Source organism: Macaca mulatta, chromosome 15 (assembly GCF_049350105.2).
Source record: "Macaca mulatta isolate MMU2019108-1 chromosome 15, T2T-MMU8v2.0, whole genome shotgun sequence".
NCBI classification, from domain to species: Eukaryota; Metazoa; Chordata; class Mammalia; order Primates; family Cercopithecidae; genus Macaca; species Macaca mulatta.
Genome location: NC_133420.1, coordinates 102,712,655 through 102,729,569, shown reverse-complemented (window position 1 = coordinate 102,729,569; position 16,915 = coordinate 102,712,655). Strand labels below are relative to the sequence as shown.

General features: G+C 39.7%; 1 protein-coding gene across 2 annotated transcripts in view; it reads left to right on the top strand.

The window, feature by feature from the left end:
* Positions 1-16,915, top strand: part of CEMIP2 (cell migration inducing hyaluronidase 2) — an 87,221-nt gene that overhangs the window by 60,077 nt on the left and 10,229 nt on the right. For both annotated transcript variants that reach the window (XM_015117890.3, XM_015117889.3), the window contains exons 17-21: positions 1,189-1,404; positions 5,091-5,299; positions 9,428-9,610; positions 12,098-12,317; positions 15,704-15,802. In XM_015117890.3, coding sequence (XP_014973376.1) covers positions 1,189-1,404; positions 5,091-5,299; positions 9,428-9,610; positions 12,098-12,317; positions 15,704-15,802 — 927 coding nt within the window. The remainder of the gene's footprint in view (positions 1-1,188; positions 1,405-5,090; positions 5,300-9,427; positions 9,611-12,097; positions 12,318-15,703; positions 15,803-16,915) is intronic.

The following is a 16,915-nucleotide window of genomic DNA, read 5'->3' as shown; positions in this document are numbered from 1 at the left end:
GTTCTCCATGTAGCGCCATCACTGCCATAGGCATACTGAAAAGCGGTTTGTTAGACACTGTATTTGTTGTCCTAAAGTTATAACAGCAGAAGACAATCCATAGTGTTTAAGTCCAGCAGTTCATCCAGTCTGGAGTTTTCTATGGTGGGGGTGCTCTGAAGCTTATAAACGGAGCAGTTTGCAAAATTTGCTTTACTTAAAAGGGTGGAAAATATGCTTGAAACTTTTATCAGATTTAACCATGTAGGAAAAGAGAAAAAGTATGGAACCAAGAACTTGCAGCTACTTATCCTAGATGTCACAGTTTTCCATTGAGTTGCTTATCATTTAGATGTTCTGTTGATTTAAAAACACTCCGGGGCAAAAAGTGCATAAAAGCATTTAAGAGATATATCTGCGTGACTTGAATAGCATTAGTATTATATAATTTACTGTTAATGAGAAGCAGCTAAAGGCTGTAAAACATGTCACCGGCAGCCCATTTTGCAGCTGTGCATTATGTGTTTGATAAAGGCTTTAAGTAAACTCCACTGGATGTGAAAATTATTGAGCTGAGTTTGGTCTGTATTGAGGAGTAAGATAGTAGTATGGGCTTTTTAGCAGATTCAAGTGAGTTTATCAGTAACTCAGCCATACTAAGCCAACACTTAAACTGTGTTTCTGTTTTGACCTGTACTTCTCTGTTTATTTTTTTGGTGGGGGGGAGTCATATGAACAAGTAACTAAAGCATTTGGAGATAAAATGATTAACTAGCTCTGAAGATAACTTGTCATAGATTTTTATTTCATTGAGGTATAATTTACATATAGGGGAATGCACAGATCTTACATGTACGGTTTATAATTTTTAACAAATGTATATGACTACATAGTCTCCCTTGAGTTTTGTCTGGGGAACAGGTAATAGTTTTTAAGTGGGGAAAAGAGGAATACAAATAAAGATGACGTTTAACATTTGCCCATTAAATACCATAAGGTTTTGGGAAATTCCCCCCAACCCCAGTATGTCATTAATTGAGTAGAAAGCTCAGGTTGACTTGAGTGCCATAGCTGACAACTATGAACTGTAACTCAGAACTGCTCTAACCTTAAAGCAATCACAATGGATCTGCAGTCGGGTCACGGCAGGGCATGCTGCGATGGCAGGAGCCCTCACTTTGTGATGTCTTTCTTTTTCACTGTGGTCAGGTCTCTCTGAATGTCTTTTTCGGAAAGCCTGGTCCCTGGTTTGAAGATTGTGAGCTGGATGGTGATAAGAACTCCATATTCCACGACATTGATGGCTCTGTGACAGGATACAAGGATGCTTATGTGGGAAGAATGGACAACTACCTGATCCGCCATCCAAGCTGTGTAAATGTTACTAAGTGGAATGCAGCGATCTGCAGCGGGACCTATGCACAGGTAGGCTTAGCAAACGTATAATGCCCAAGTTCCTACCAGCTCCTGCCAGCACTGCTTCTGTGAGAAGTACTCTTCAGCTTTTCAGCGTGATTGACATTTTCCAAAGTGTGATCTATCTTCCTGTCCTGTCCTGTCCTTTCTTTTCTTTCTTTTGATTCATTAGGAGTCATGGACTCCTGGAATTTTTCTTAAAACTCCCCAACTCCAGATCTGTTTAAGAGGTGAAAAAGTGAGTCCCAGAGAGAACAGCTGATTTACCCTGGGTTAAAGTGGTTGGAACATAGTTGGGGCAAGAACCTATGTTTCTTGACACTTAGGTTTTCTTGCCACACTACAGCTCTGCCCTCTAAGAGGTATTTTTATCCTTTGCTTTTGGGGTCATTAATCTCTACTTAAAGAATCTGACTTTTGAGCAAAATATCAGTAGGTCACATGAAAAGTGAGATGTTCCGGGGACAGAGCTGGAGATTAGGAGTGAGTGGATAAGAAAGGAATCTAAGGAAAATTTCCTAATTATATTATGATATAATGTCTATGAAAATATGGAGATGATATCCATTGAGAAGCATCTCTTTGAAGACATTAAGCATTAATGTGTATTGATGCCTAGTATAAGAAAATGAACTAATTTGCAAGGTAATAATATATAGTTAAGAGCACAGACTCTAGAGCTAGACTGCCTGGGTTTGAATTCTGGGTTTGAATTTGTTATTTTCTAAAGTATGCATTGGGCAAGTTGATTAACTACTCTATGTCAGTGCACAATGGGGATAATAGTAATTACTCTCATAGGAGGCTGTTGTGAAGATAGAGTACATGCGTATATGTAAAGCATTTAGCATAAGGCCTGCCACATAGTTCAGTGCTTTGCTGCTCTTAGTATTATTTAAGGAGAAGAGCAGTAAGTTGCAAAGGTGATTTTAATAGTCAAATTTTAGTGGGTGGAAGAGATTGCAGAATGGAGGTACCAGTTGCCCAGGATTTTGAAAGGAGAAGATCCTCCCCTCGCGCTCTGCCCCATGCAGACAATTAAAGGGTAGGAAGTTTTTTTTTTTTTTTTTTTTTTTGAGACGGAGTCTTACTCTATCACCCAGGCTGGAGGGCAGTGGCACAATCTCAGCTCACTTCTAGCGCCGCCTCCCGGGTTCACACCATTCTCCTGCCTCAGCCTCCCAGGCAGCTGGGACTACAGGCACCCATCACCGTACCCGGCTCATTTTTTTGTATTTTTAATATAGACAGGGTTTCACCGTGTTAGCCAGGATGGTCTTGATCTCCTGACCTCATGATCCACCCGCCTCGGCCTCCCAAAGTGCTGGGATTACAGGCATGAGCCTCTACACCCAGCCAGGATTAAATAATAGACTGTAATCCCAGCACTTTGGGAGGTTGAGGCAAGTGGATCACCTGAGGTCTGGAGATCACCTGAGGTCACCAGCCTGGCCAACGTGGTGAAACTCCATCTCTACTAAATAGAAAAAATTAGCCAGGCGTGGTGGTGGGCACCTGTAATCCCAGCTACTTTAGGGGCTAAGGCAGGAGAATCGCTTGAACCTGGGGGGGGAGGTTGCAGTGAGCTGAGATCGCGCCATTGCACTCCAGCCTGGGCAACAAGAGCGAAACTCTGTCTCAATGATGATGATGATAATAATAATAATAAATAATAAAAAGCTTTTAGTCTTTTTGAAGCTACAGTTTTGGCTAAAGTTCTTGCCAGCCATGCGTTTTCATGCTTGTGTGCATGTGTGCATACATCTGTCTGTCTGTCTTAAAGTGGCAGGTACGCACTAATGAAAATGTTATATTTTTTAAGTGATCATAAATGTTTCTATAAAATATGTGGTTATGGTAGCTCTTTTATAAATTACCATTGCGACTATCAATATGACATATTTTTCATTTATTCAACATTCACTCAGGAAAGCATTCAGTCCTTTGAATATCTAATGTATTTGAGAATATTAACCTGATCTATATTACAAATCAGAGTAGTAATTCTGTTTTTATTTATAGATGAAGAAAGAAAGAAGTCATCTAATACTCCTCAGGGGGCACTGGGAATGGTAGGACCATAGACCAGAAATTTACTCCTGAGAATTTGAAATTTGGGCCAGAAGCCCAGATCTGCTGCCATTTGTTGTTACTTAGAAATGATGTAGTATGCCAAAAATGGGAGCAATTGGATCTCGAGATAGAATGATCATTATTTAACTATTTGTAACTATTTTTTAGTAGAATATGTGCTTTTTTTTTTTTTTTTTTTTTTGAGATGGAGTTTTGCTTTTGTCGCCCAGGCTGGAGTGCAATAGCGCTGTCTTGGCTCACTGCAACCTCCACCTCCCAGGTTCAAGCAATTCTTCTGCCTCAGCCTCCCAAGTAGCTGGGATTATTATGGGCATGCGCCACCATGCTTGGCTAATTTTTGTATATTTAGTAGAGACGGGGTTTCACCATATTGGTCAGGCTGGTATCAAACTCCTGACTGCCAGTGATCCGCCTGCCTTGGTCTCCCAAAGTGCTGGGATTACAGGCGTGAGCCACTGTGCCTGGCCAAATATGTGCCTTTTGATGACCTGAGGGATAAAGGTGCTCAGGGAGAAAGATGGTGATATAGGGAGAGTTAAGGTTACTAAGGCAGGGGCCAGATATGCAGTGTATGTATAGCCTCATATATATATACACACACACACATATATATAAATGTACATATAAATATACATATACATAAATATATATAATTAAATATATGTTAAACATAAATATATGTTAAAATTAATATATATTATATATTGAATATGTATTTAAATGAAGACAGTCAATAGTCTTAAAAATGTTTCCTATTTTAAATCTTTAAGTGGTGTCAGAAGAGTATTAAATAATTGACGTAGTTAAAAAGGACGTAAAATTGAGGAGTCAATATCGATAAGATTATAGAAATAACAGGGAAAAATACAGCAGTATTGTAGATTAAATGTCAATACTCTGCAGCTGCTTTAATATTCTGGAGAATTTGGTTACAGATACTGATTTGTTTTAGGAGATTTGTTCTAAGAATTTTCCTTTGTAGGATACATTTGGGGATGGCTTTGTTTTGGCATGGCAAGTAGCTCTAATGCCACTGGAGTACATTCAGGACTTTCAAATTTGTCTCAGTTTAGTATGTTTTTTCAGTTGTTGCACAGTACTTTATAACTTTTTTTTTTGAATGGGTGAAAAATGGCTTTGTGGCCTGATGTAGGTCATGGAAAATTGAAAGCCAAAACTCTAAGATATATAAATTTTTCATCCCTTGGTTTAGAGGAAAATCTCTTAGATTTGAGTAGAGGATATCAGTTTTCACATTAGTTTACTAATTTTTTTTGTATGTGTGTTCTTTAGACTGAGAGATTTCTTTGACAAGCTATATAAGCCACAGAAGTTTTATATTCTGATGAATAAGCTGGCCTGTAGTAGTGGAAGCGATGATGAAGATCTTGGCTAGCAGAGCACATGGTCTGTTTTTACCATTTCTGGTTTAAGTCGGCTGCACTATACGTGGCTTAGGATGTAGTTGGCCGCTGCTCACTTAGTCTGGCACAGATCACAGAATCTCCCTTTTCAAAGTCGAGACACTTGACTTTGTGCTGAAAATGTCTGTTTAGCTATTTAAATTTTCATTCTCTTCCCTTCTTGATTATTTTTTCAAGGTCTATGTACAGACATGGAGCACTCAGAATCTTTCTATGACCATTACACGAGATGAGTATCCATCCCACCCTATGGTGCTCCGAGGTATTAATCAGAAGGCTGCCTTTCCACAGTACCAGCCTGTGGTCATGCTGGAGAAGGGATATACCATCCACTGGAATGGGCCAGCACCGCGGACTACATTTCTATACCTCGTCAACTTCAACAAGTATGTTTCTGTTACTGTTATTTCAAATAGTTAAGCAAGTGGTAATTTAGTGGAGAAAAAAAATAACTTACATCTCCTTTGCAGCAAACAAAGAAAGCCAATTTTATGTACTTTGCTTCCCTTGTGGGGAGGCTGTATATTTTGTGTTTATGGAATTAAGAGATTATACAAATTGAATCCTGTCATTTCAAAAGCATTTTTTTTTCTCTGTGGTCAAGTTATTATGCACATTAAGCCATTCAACAATAGGTTTTAATACAGTCTGCGGAATGCTTTAATTCCCTGTAGTTGGGATGGGAAGTAGTTTTCTATGTAGTTCCAGCAGAACATTTGCTTACCTGAAAAATTAAAAGATTTTTGAGGCTGAGTTTAGACTTGTCAGAAGAAAGTGGTGGGACGGATTAGTAATGCCTGTAGGGGCAGGAAGTGAAGGAGTTGGGACATGAAGGCCAGGTATTTGCTAGCCCTGCCTGAAGGCACTATTTTATCCCTTCTTGATTTCTCAGTTGTCTGTTCTAATATCACATGCAATCCAAGGTGCTATTTTTATAATTGATTTATTCAAGTGTTTATTGTCTGTGAGTTGACATAAAGATGAATGAGAGAAGTACTTGCCTTCTAGGAGTTCACAGTAGACAGGTAGAAAAAACTCAAACACCAAAGCTATTTTTTAGTGGACAAATGATAGAGCAACTATTAAATAATTCTGCCTAAAGGAGTTGAGCCAGGCTGAGGTGAGGAATGATTCTGATGAAGCAATCCATCTTGTTCTATTAATAAAAGCACAGTGTTGGGAAAGGGCCAGTTCTCCTGGGGGAAATGATGGATTCAGTGTGATGGGGACATAGGGTGTATCAGAGGAAGTGACAGAAGGTGAAACTTGGAATGTGGGATGGGACTATTTAGAAAGGGAGGGGTAAACCACATGTATCTTATCAATCTAGATACATGTGGATATTAACCCATGCGACTCCATGAAACTGCTGAGATAATGTACCTGAAAAATTGAAATGGCTTGTTCACCTGAGTTGTCATCAAGCCCTGACTTGTCAGAACACTCTTAAAACATCCAGTTGAAATGAACGGAGTAGGACTAGAGCATATAGGAATTCAGCTTTAAGCAAGTCACCTCCAAGGATGATGAACATTGTGGCAGATGCCCTTGTTCTGAGATTGTTAGGGTTCTGGCATGTGCTCTGAGCTGAACCATTACCATTACTGTTACTGTTTTCCTGTAATCCTTGCTGCGGCCCTCTGTGCCCCACCCACACAGTCAACCAAGCCCAAAGGCCAGTACTGATTCCTGCCTCTTCTTTTTCCCTCATCACTCCATCTTATCAGTAACGGCACCCTGTTGGTTCCAGCTCCTAAAGTCATCTACATCTGTCCACTTCTTTCTACCCACAGTGTTTGTGGCTAAGTCAAGCCATCATCTCTTGCCTGGCTCCATGGAGCAGTCCCCACCTCAGTCTCCCCACCTTCAATCCTTAGTCCATATTGTGGCCAGAGTGAGATTTCTGAAAGCCCAATCTGATATCATCAGTGAGTTGCAGAGAAGTCAATGAAAGAAACAAACCATTGTCAGAGAGGATGGAGAAATGTCAAAGGGTGATCAGTACTCTATAAGTTATATTGGGCAGAATTATGAATTGGAGGTGAAGTATGACAATAAAATGATATGCAGTGTTCTTTAAAGTACTGTGCGTACCTTTCCATCAAATACTGAGCAAGTAAAAACATTTTAAAGTAAAAAAAAAAAAAAAGCTGAGCCTAGAAGTTTCAAAAATCCACATGGGCATGAAATTCAGTCATACTTGTTTAATTAGCTGAAACTTTATAAAAATTACATGATGGTCAGAGGCAAAAGGAAGAGATGGACAATTTTTCCCCCCTCAATTTGAGATAATTATAGGGAAGTCATAGATTTTGTCATAATGCCATTTCTGAAAAATAACGCTTTTAGAAGTTATGAAAGCAGTACTTATTCATTCAACAAAATAAGGAAAATGGAGAAAAACATAAAGAAAATGGAAATAATCTATAGTCCTCCTAACCAAAGCGAGGTAAACATATATAAACATATATAGTATACATATATAGTATATTGTAAACATATATAGTATATTCCCCTCTTTCTAACCTCAAGTTGCTTTGTGCCTATGAATGTGCCATAATTTTTTTAACTTACCCCATGAACATTTAGGTCATTTCTCCTGCCTACCCCCTACTCCCCCTCCCCCCGCATTTTGCTGCTATAGACAATAATTCATAGAACATGTCTTCTTTTATATCTTTTGTCTGCATTTTCTTTTTTTTTTGAGACGGAGTCTCGCTCTGTCGCCCAGGCTGGAGTGCAGTGGCCGGATCTCAGCTCACTGCAAGCTCCGCCTCCCGGGTTTACGCCATTCTCCTGCCTCAGCCTCCCGAGTAGCTGGGACTACAGGCGCCCGCCACCTCGCCCGGCTATTTTTTTGTATTTTTTAGTAGAGACGGGGTTTCACCGTGTTAGCCAGGATGGTCTCAATCTCCTGACCTTGTGATCGGCCCGTCTCGGCCTTCCATAGTGCTGGGATTACAGGCTTGAGCCACCGTGCCCGGCCTTGTCTGCATTTTCTAATTATTCTTTAGTGGGATTATTTTTTTCACTTTAAAACCTAGGTAAGCAACATTTTTTTTTTTTCTTGAGACAACATCTTGCTCCATTGCCCAGGCTAGAATGCGGTGGTGCAATCTTGGCTTACTGCAGCCTCTGCCTCCTAGGTTAAATTAATTCTCCTACCTAAGCCTCCCAGGTAGCTGGGACTACAGGTGTATGCCACCACACCCAGCTAATTTTTGTACTTTTTGTACAGATGAGGTTTTGCCATGTTGCCCAGGCTGGTCTCAAACTCATGCACTCAAGTAATCTACCTACCTCAGCCTCCCAAAGTGCTAGGATTATAGGCATGAGCCACTCTGCCTGGCTATATGAAGAATTTTAAGGCCTTGTTACATATTGTTTAAACATTTTTTAGAATGACAAAAAAGTTCGGGAAATAGTGATGATGATTGAACAACATTGAGAATGTACTTATTGCCACTGAACCATATGGCTAAAAATTATTAAAATGGTAAATTTTATGGTATGTATATTTACTATAATAAATAGGTCAAAAAGAAAATGATAAAAAGTGGAAATGCTTTTAACGATTTTTAAAAAGGATTAATTTTATATTTAAGGATACTAAGAAAATCCTATGGCAATTTAGTGATATGCATCAAAAGCTTTAAAAAGGCATATACCTTTATATCCAGCAATTTTCCCACTAGGAACTCATCTGAATACATTTATAAAAGGTAAAATTATATTTATAAGCAAAAAAAATTCTTTAGAATGCTTTTGCCAGTATACAGTTCCACTCTCCATATATTAGTGTTTCTATCTTGTACACCTATACCCAACCATCTCACTTGATTTTCTTATCTTTTTAGAGTGTCTAAGTATATTTTATCCAACTTTTTTAAATGTTCTTTGAAATCCTGTTAAAACTAAGAATTTTTAGGGCTGGGCATGGTGGCTCATGCCTATAATCCTAGCACTTGGGAGGCTGAGGTGGCGGATCACTTGAGGTCAGGAGTTCGAGACCAGCCTGACCAGCATGGTGAATCCCCGTCTCTACTAGAAGTACAAAAATTAGCCGTGCATGGTGGTGTGCCCCTGTAATCCCAGCTACTCGAGAGGTTGAGGCAGGAGAATTGCTTGAACCTGGGAGGTGGAGGTTGCAGTGAGCTGAGATCGCGCCACTGCACTCCAGCTCAAGCAAAAGAGCGAGACTCCATCTCAAAAACAACAACAACAACAACAAAAAACAAAATCAAAAATAAAAATTTAAAGGCTCGTATTTTTGCTATATATCTATTGGTATGAGAAATTTGAGCAACAAATGAAGGTGGGTGATTTGTTACTATGTCATGGTTCAGAACTTCCACTGTCAGTGGCCCAGCATGCCAAAGAAATTTAAGGAGGAGAAAACCATGGGCAGGAAGTGGAAGAAGTGGGGCATGAAGGGCAGTTATTTGCATATGCTATACTGCTTAACAGATAATGGCTCAAGTGTAAACTAATTTTTTTATATTTCTCCTTTAAAGGAATGACTGGATTCGAGTTGGCCTTTGCTATCCGTCAAACACAAGTTTTCAAGTTACCTTTGGCTATTTGCAGCGGCAGAATGGCTCATTATCCAAAATCGAAGAATATGAGCCTGTGCATTCATTGGAAGAACTGCAAAGAAAGCAATCTGAGAGGAAATTCTATTTTGACTCCAGCACGGGGTAATTCAGTGAAACCAGGCAATGAGAATTATTCCTATTTTTCTTTAATGGTGAAATTGCTAGTTCTTCAGCATCGCGGCTGTTTAGTAAAGCAGCTGATGTGGGTAATTCTCTGCACATCTCTATTAGAGGTTTAGAGGGGAACTAGAATGACTCGTAATTATAGTTGGCAGTAGGGATCGAGTGAAGATGTTTGCTGTGTACGTGTTAAGGCAATTTAGAGAGAGAAATTATGCCTTGTCAATGAAGAACCAGTAGGCCCAGTTGGAAATTACAATAATTTTTTCCCATAATAGTTCTTCATATGATTATTTACATGTGATCTAGTTCATATTTCAGTGAAAGCTCATTTTTCTCTTCCTGACTTAAGGCTATCTTTCAAGTTGACCTTGAGTTTTTGAAAATCACTGTATAACTGTGGAATATTTGCTTTCAACTTTCTCTAGGCTGCATCTTTCCACTTTTTAATTCCAATCCTGTTCTCCTGGGGTCCTGTTGGTTTTGACTGCTTTTACCCAGTTACAGGCTCTCAGCCTGTGGGCTATGGTAGGCTCCATCTCCTGTACTCTTCCAGCAGGTAGCATGTACCTTCAGCCTCTTCCCTCATGCAGACATTCCTCCTGTATGCCATTGTCTATGCACTATAAAGATACCAATCCAAAAGAGGATTAATAACATAAATCTAATCAAAAGAGGATTAATAACACAATTAATTTTTTAAAACCCTTTACATCTCTTCTGCAAACTCACAGTCCATTGAGGAATGTGGGCATGTAAAGCAAGACATTAGAGAGGGAAACGTTGAATGCTCCTGGTCCTATATTCAATGTGCCTTTTGGGCTGCCTCAAGTTCAGCCTAGAACAACCAGTGACATCCTGAGAGGGTGACCCTGGAGCTAATTCTTGAGAAACACTTAGGAGGAGATGGAAAAAGAAATGGGTGAGATGTCTTACACTGAAGAGACAGTGTGCACAAATGCATGGGGGCATGGCAGAACATGGCATTGCATGTTTGGGGAAAGGCAAGAAGTTCAGAGTGGGGAGAAGGGTGGGGAGAAGGGTGACGAGATTGACTTGGGGAATGAAGTTGGGGCTCAGTTGTTAAGTGCCTGGTTAGCCTTTAAATAAGATGCAACTCATTTGCCCTCCCAGTCCCCCACCAGCCAGTGTTACCAGCTTAAAAGTTTTATTGTCGTAATTGTCTCCAATTTTTAATTTTTTTTCTTTTTCTTTTTTTTTTTTTTTAAGAGACGGGGTGTCCCTATGTTGCCCAGGCTAGAGTGCAGTTCACAGGCACAGTTGTGGCACATTATAGCCTTGATCTCCTGGGCTCAAGTGATCCTCCCACCTCAGCCTCCCAAGTAGCTGCTGCCACCACACCCAGCATTGATTTTCGAGTTGTGATTAGACTTAACTACCTGGACTTTCATTCTGTAGATGATAGAACTTCCAGATTCCCACTTGATTTTCCACAAGAATAAAAAAAAATCCACATTTGTAAGGATAGTCTGGTGACAAGTTAATGATTAAAAGTGTAAAAAGATGGGAAATACTTTCTGATCTGGGTATTTCAAGAATCCTGAGGTCCTAATTCTTTTTATTAGGTTGGTGCAAAAGTAATTGCGGGTTGTGCCATTTTTTTTTTTTTTTTCATGCTCTCAGTCCGAGAGATATTCAATGTGCCATTTGGGCTGATTTATATCTCATATTCTCAACTTTGTACTGTTTATTGACCTCATATTAAAATGTGAATTCTTCGTCTCTAGTAATCAATCACACTTGATCATGTTTTTTTAGAATCTTGACTTCCTTTGGTTTGGAAGGACTGGGCTTGCTGACAGAGATTGAACTCTCACCTGGAACTTAGACTTTTTCATTCATCTTGGCAGTGGGAAGATAATTCAGAATGGGTGGGATGGTCTGTTCATTTTGCCTGATTTGGTCCCTTAATATAGACTGAAGGAACCCAGGTCCATCTGCTCTTCGTAAATATCACAGGAATTGATTTGAGACTTTATCTTGCCTTAGCCAAACAAGTCACAGTTCCTGTTTTTATTATTTCAGTTTTGTGCCTTAACCAAAATGATTTATGAACGAGAACAACCAAAAGAATGAACCACACTAATTTACCAAATCCTAAACTCAACACATTATGTATAAAGTGTTCCAAGGAATTTTTGAGCCAAACCAAATTTCATCCCCCCAAATTACCTATCGAACTAATTCAAACCAGAAATCAGCTTTGATATGTTCCAGAACAATGGAAGCAGGGTATGAAAGTATTTCCTAAAGTGTTACTGCATTTGACTTAGGACCCTTGAAGGATAGAAAGAAAACATAAATAACTTTATTCATTTTGTAATTTATGTTTTAAGGAAAAGTTACTATGGTGGAGGAATATCCCTTTTGGCCATGAACTGATTTGAGGAATTTTACACGTTTTTGAGAGTAAGTCTAACTACATGGATTGGTTTCTATTTCGTGCAGGTTACTGTTTTTGTATCTCAAAGCCAAAAGCCACAGGCATGGCCACAGTTACTGTTCATCTCAGGGATGTGAAAGAGTCAAGATCCAGGCAGCCACAGACTCAAAGGACATCAGTAACTGCATGGCCAAAGCGTACCCACAGTACTACAGGAAGCCATCAGTGGTCAAGCGGATGCCGGCCATGCTCACTGGACTCTGTCAAGGCTGTGGCACTCGGCAGGTAAACAAGGATGAAAAGTGGTCTGTGGCCAGGGAGAAAAAGTCGGAGGGTTTCTTTGCAATAGGAGCACTTTTCTTTGAAACATCTATGTTGCCCATTTATGGACACTGCATGGTATCACCTGAGTTTTGGCCCATGCTAAAATGTGAAGCGCATAAGAAGCAAACTAGTTCAAATTTATAATGGAGATACGTTCCCCTGTGGTACGTCAGTTTATCCTGAACAACTGCAGATTTTCCACAGTTTTAAATTAGAGGTTACTATGTTGGTCCTCATTTTTTTTCTTTCTCAGATGTTTGATTCTGTTGCGGTATTACTGTTGGATTTACATGCCAGTGATATAAAAAAGATACTTTGTTTTGTTGGCACAGTGTGAAATTTCTTTTCAAAAATACAGCTAATATGAAAATTGTTTCCTTTTTATAAGGTGGAAATCCACTCATATGTTTGAAGCATATGCTATTATATCTATCTGTAATTGAAGTATAGACTATCACATCACTCTGTCATTTTTATTTTTAAAAAAAGAAAGTACAGACTGACTTTGGTTAGAAATGAAAATGCTTCTTCTAACATTCTTGATTAGATGACCTCTAATCAAGAATGACTTGATGACTGGATCTCAAGAAAGCAGTGCAATGAAAGTGAACCCAAAATACGAACTAAAATTGGGCATACAGAAGGGGTTTCAAAGGAAATCAGATCAGTTCCAAGTGAAAAAACAAAGGATGGAGCTGCCCTGATTTATATTTCACACAAACAAATATGGGCTAAGGGAAATTGTTCTCAAAGTGTGACCCCCCAGACCAGCAGCATCAGGATCCCTTGGAAATTTGTGGAAAATGGGAATTCTTGGGCCTAACCCTCATCCTACTGAATCAGCAGCTGGGGGACTGGGGCCCGGCAATCTGTTTTAACCAGCCCTGCAGCTGATTCTGATACATGTTCACATTTGAGTTCCACGGAGATTTTTTTTAAAAAGCAATAATTACCACAAATATGCATACTGCCTCTTAGTATGGAGAAAACTAAATCTTTCTTTTCATTTATTACTATCCTAAGTGATTTAAGAAAACAAAATTACTTCCACAAATAAGTTCCATATTTCTCTCTTTTTTTTTCATTATTTATATCCATTAGTGGCAGTAAGAGCAGAAAAAAAGAGGTGGATTTATGCTTCCCACTAGGATGTATGAGTTTGTTTGTTTGTTTTGCTTTTTGTTGATGTTGTTGAGATGGAGTCTCTCTCAGTTGCCCAGGCTAGAGTGCAGTGGCACAATCTCGACTCTCTGCAACTTTGCCTCCCGGGTTCAAGGGATTCTCCTCCCTCAGCCTCCTGAGTAGCTGGGACTACAGGTGCATGAGACCACACCTGGCTAATTTTTGTAATTTTACTAGAGACGAGGTTTTGCCATGTTGCCCAGGCTGGTCTCGAACTCCTGACATCAGGTGATCTGTCTGCCTTAGTTTACCAAAGTGCTGGGATTACAGATGTGAGCCACCGCACCTGGCAATTTTTTTTTTTTGAATGGCAACTTTACTGTCACAATCTTAGTCTCATATTTCTGAGCCACCTCTATTCGCTCATACAAGTAAAACCAAAAATAAACCAACCAGACGAAACAACACCAACAAAAACAACCCTGTATATGAAGGTTATATGATTCCTTGCCAGGCCAGTTTAATAATAAAATGTTAAAGTGACATTTTGAGATAATGTTTGTGGGGAAGTATATTTTCTAGCCTAATTTTCAAGCTGGATTTGTTAAGACCCCTCAATATTGAAGAGACTTTATATAATTTATAATAAACATTACAACTTATAAAAATAATTTAAGTATCATTGGAAATATTCTAGGCCTATGTTGTTAAATGATTCCATGCACTAATACTTAGCATTCTTTATCTTTTGTGCATGAAGCATTGATCAGAATTCATTTTTTAAAAATGTTTTGATTATTGACTTTGCACAGTTGCAAAGTAGTTGAAGTATCTGGGAATATCACTTCTACTTGAAAATTTGTGGGTTTTTTTTTTTTTTTTAAATATAGAGGCGGGGTCTCACTATGTTGCCTAGGCTGGTCTCGAAGTCCTGGGCTCAAGCGATCCTCCCACTTTGGCCTCCCAAATTGTTGGGATTACAGGTGTGAACCACCACACCCGGCCTAATTTTTGTTCTGACTGTCAAAACCAAACACATGTATATTAGGAGTAAATAGGAAAATTCACAAGGGTTTTTGACCCCAAACTTGGAGACTTCAAAGAACTATCCAGCTTCCGAATGCTACTTGATATCATTTTGACTGTTTATTTTTTGTTTTTTGTTTTTTTGAGATGGAGTCGCACTCTGTCACCCAGGCTAGAGTGCAGTGGTACGATCTCAGCTTGCTGCAACCTTCATCTCCCAGGCTCAAGCGATTCTCCTGCCTCAGCTTTCCAAGTAGCTGGGACTACAGATGTGTGCCACCTGCCTGGCTGATTTTTGTATTTTTAATAGAGACAGGAGTTTGCCATGTTGACCAGGGCTGGTCTTGAACTCCTGACCTCAGGTGATCCGCCCACCTCAGCCCCACAAAGCACTGGGATTACAGGCGTGAACTGCCGTGCCTGGCTGATTGTTTATTCTTGCAGGGAAGTTGTTAACATTGGCTTATATGGACAGTGTACCTCTAAGTGTTAAACTGTGTGAGAGTTAAGTGTTTCTAAATGAGAAGAGAGCCTTTAGGGAGGAGATAGGCTTTGGAGACTGGGAATGATTTGGAGGAGTACAGGGAAAAGGGAAGGGCATTCTTGGGAAGGGAACAGCATCAGCAAAGGCAGAGTAGCAAGAAAGAGGGTGGAGTGTTTGTGGGAAAGCGAGGCCCTGCCTGAGTGTAACAGAACAGAGAGAAATAGGGGCCTATCTGTAAGGCCCGGCTCTGTTTATGGAACGCTTTGCAGGTCACAAAGAGGAGTTGAGACCTGTGCGTGTACAAAGTTAGTAAATGTTTCTTAACAGGGTAGTCCTTGTTATCTACACTTTCCTCAGTCCTAGAGTGACTGAGGGACCATGGTCTGAAAAAAACTTTAAAAAATATTTGTGCCTGTTTTTCCATAAAATGTTTACAAAGATTTAAATATAAAGCACATTTATGTAATCACTTATGGAACTGAAGTGAACAAGAATAATATTTATTTGAAACTGGTGTTGCTCCAGAAAATGAAGAACAAATATATACTTACTGTGTTAACAATATCAAGATGGAATTCTAGGTCATGAAATACGTACAAAAAGTTCAGAATAAGAAATACAACCACTGGCTTTAATTATAATTAAGTTCATATTGAGGGAACCTTTTGGAGGAAGGTAAGAGTTGCCATAAATATGGAACATCTTCTCTGTCTAGGTGGTGTTTACTAGTGATCCCCATAAAAGTTACCTCCCTGTGCAATTCCAGTCACCTGATAAAGCAGAAACGCAGCGTGGAGACCCGTCTGTTATTTCTGTAAGTACCGTCTGGTGTTGTCTTAGTCTTAGTTCGAGGTGGTATAACAAAATGCCATGAACTAGGTAACTTATAAACAACAGAAGTTTATTTCTCACAGTTCTGGAGGCTGGAAAGTCCAAAAGCAAGGCATCAGCAAATTGAGCGTCTGGTGGCCTGGTTCATAGATGGCGCCTTCTCATCGCGTCCTCACAGGGTAGAACGGTCCAGGGGTCTCTCTCAGGCTTCCTTTATAACAGCACTGATCCCATTCATGGGGGTTACATGGTCTTTTTGTTTTGTTTTTGTTTTTGTTGAGACAGAGTCTTGCTTTGTCGCCCAGCCTGGAGTGCAGTGGCCGGATCTCAGCTCACTGCAAGCTCCGCCTCCCGGGTTCACACCATTCTCCTGCCTCAGCCTCCCGAGTAGCTGGGACTACAGACGCCCGCCACCTCGCCCGGCTAGGTTTTTGTATTTTTTTAGTAGAGACGGGGTTTCACCGTGTTAGCCAGGATGGTCTCGATCTCCTGACCTTGTGATCCGCCCGTCTCGGCCTCCCAAAGTGCTGGGATTACAGGCTTGAGCCACCGCGCCCGGCCTACACTGTCATGTCCTGATCACTTCCCAAAGATTCTGCCTGCTAATACTGTTACCTTGGAGATTAGGATTTCAACATAGAAATATTTGGCAGGACACAGACATTCAGACCAAGGCAGATGTGTACACTGTCACAGCTTCTTGCTTTTTTTATCTTCTGTCTTGGTGACAGGAATTACTTCTGGCTATAGTCACTGGTTTGTAATCACATTCTCTATTATTGGTAGCAAGCAATACAATAGAGGTATAAATACCTCCTAAACATTTGTGTTTTTAAATAAATTTAAGAAATGTTTTTTCCTGAGTAGATTGTGTTTACCCATTAACCTTATTCTTTGAAACTTAAAATAAGCTTCAAGGTTGTTTAAGATATGGGAAATGAAAGTTTTAACATCTCTTCAGCCTTTTATTTTAAGGTTGTCTCTTCTCTATTTTTTCAGTTGAGGAAAATGAAGATGCAAAATGTTAGTTGTCTTTTCTAAGTGACTTGATGGAAGTTTAGACATGAGTTTCAGTGTCAACACTAGCATTTGTGCA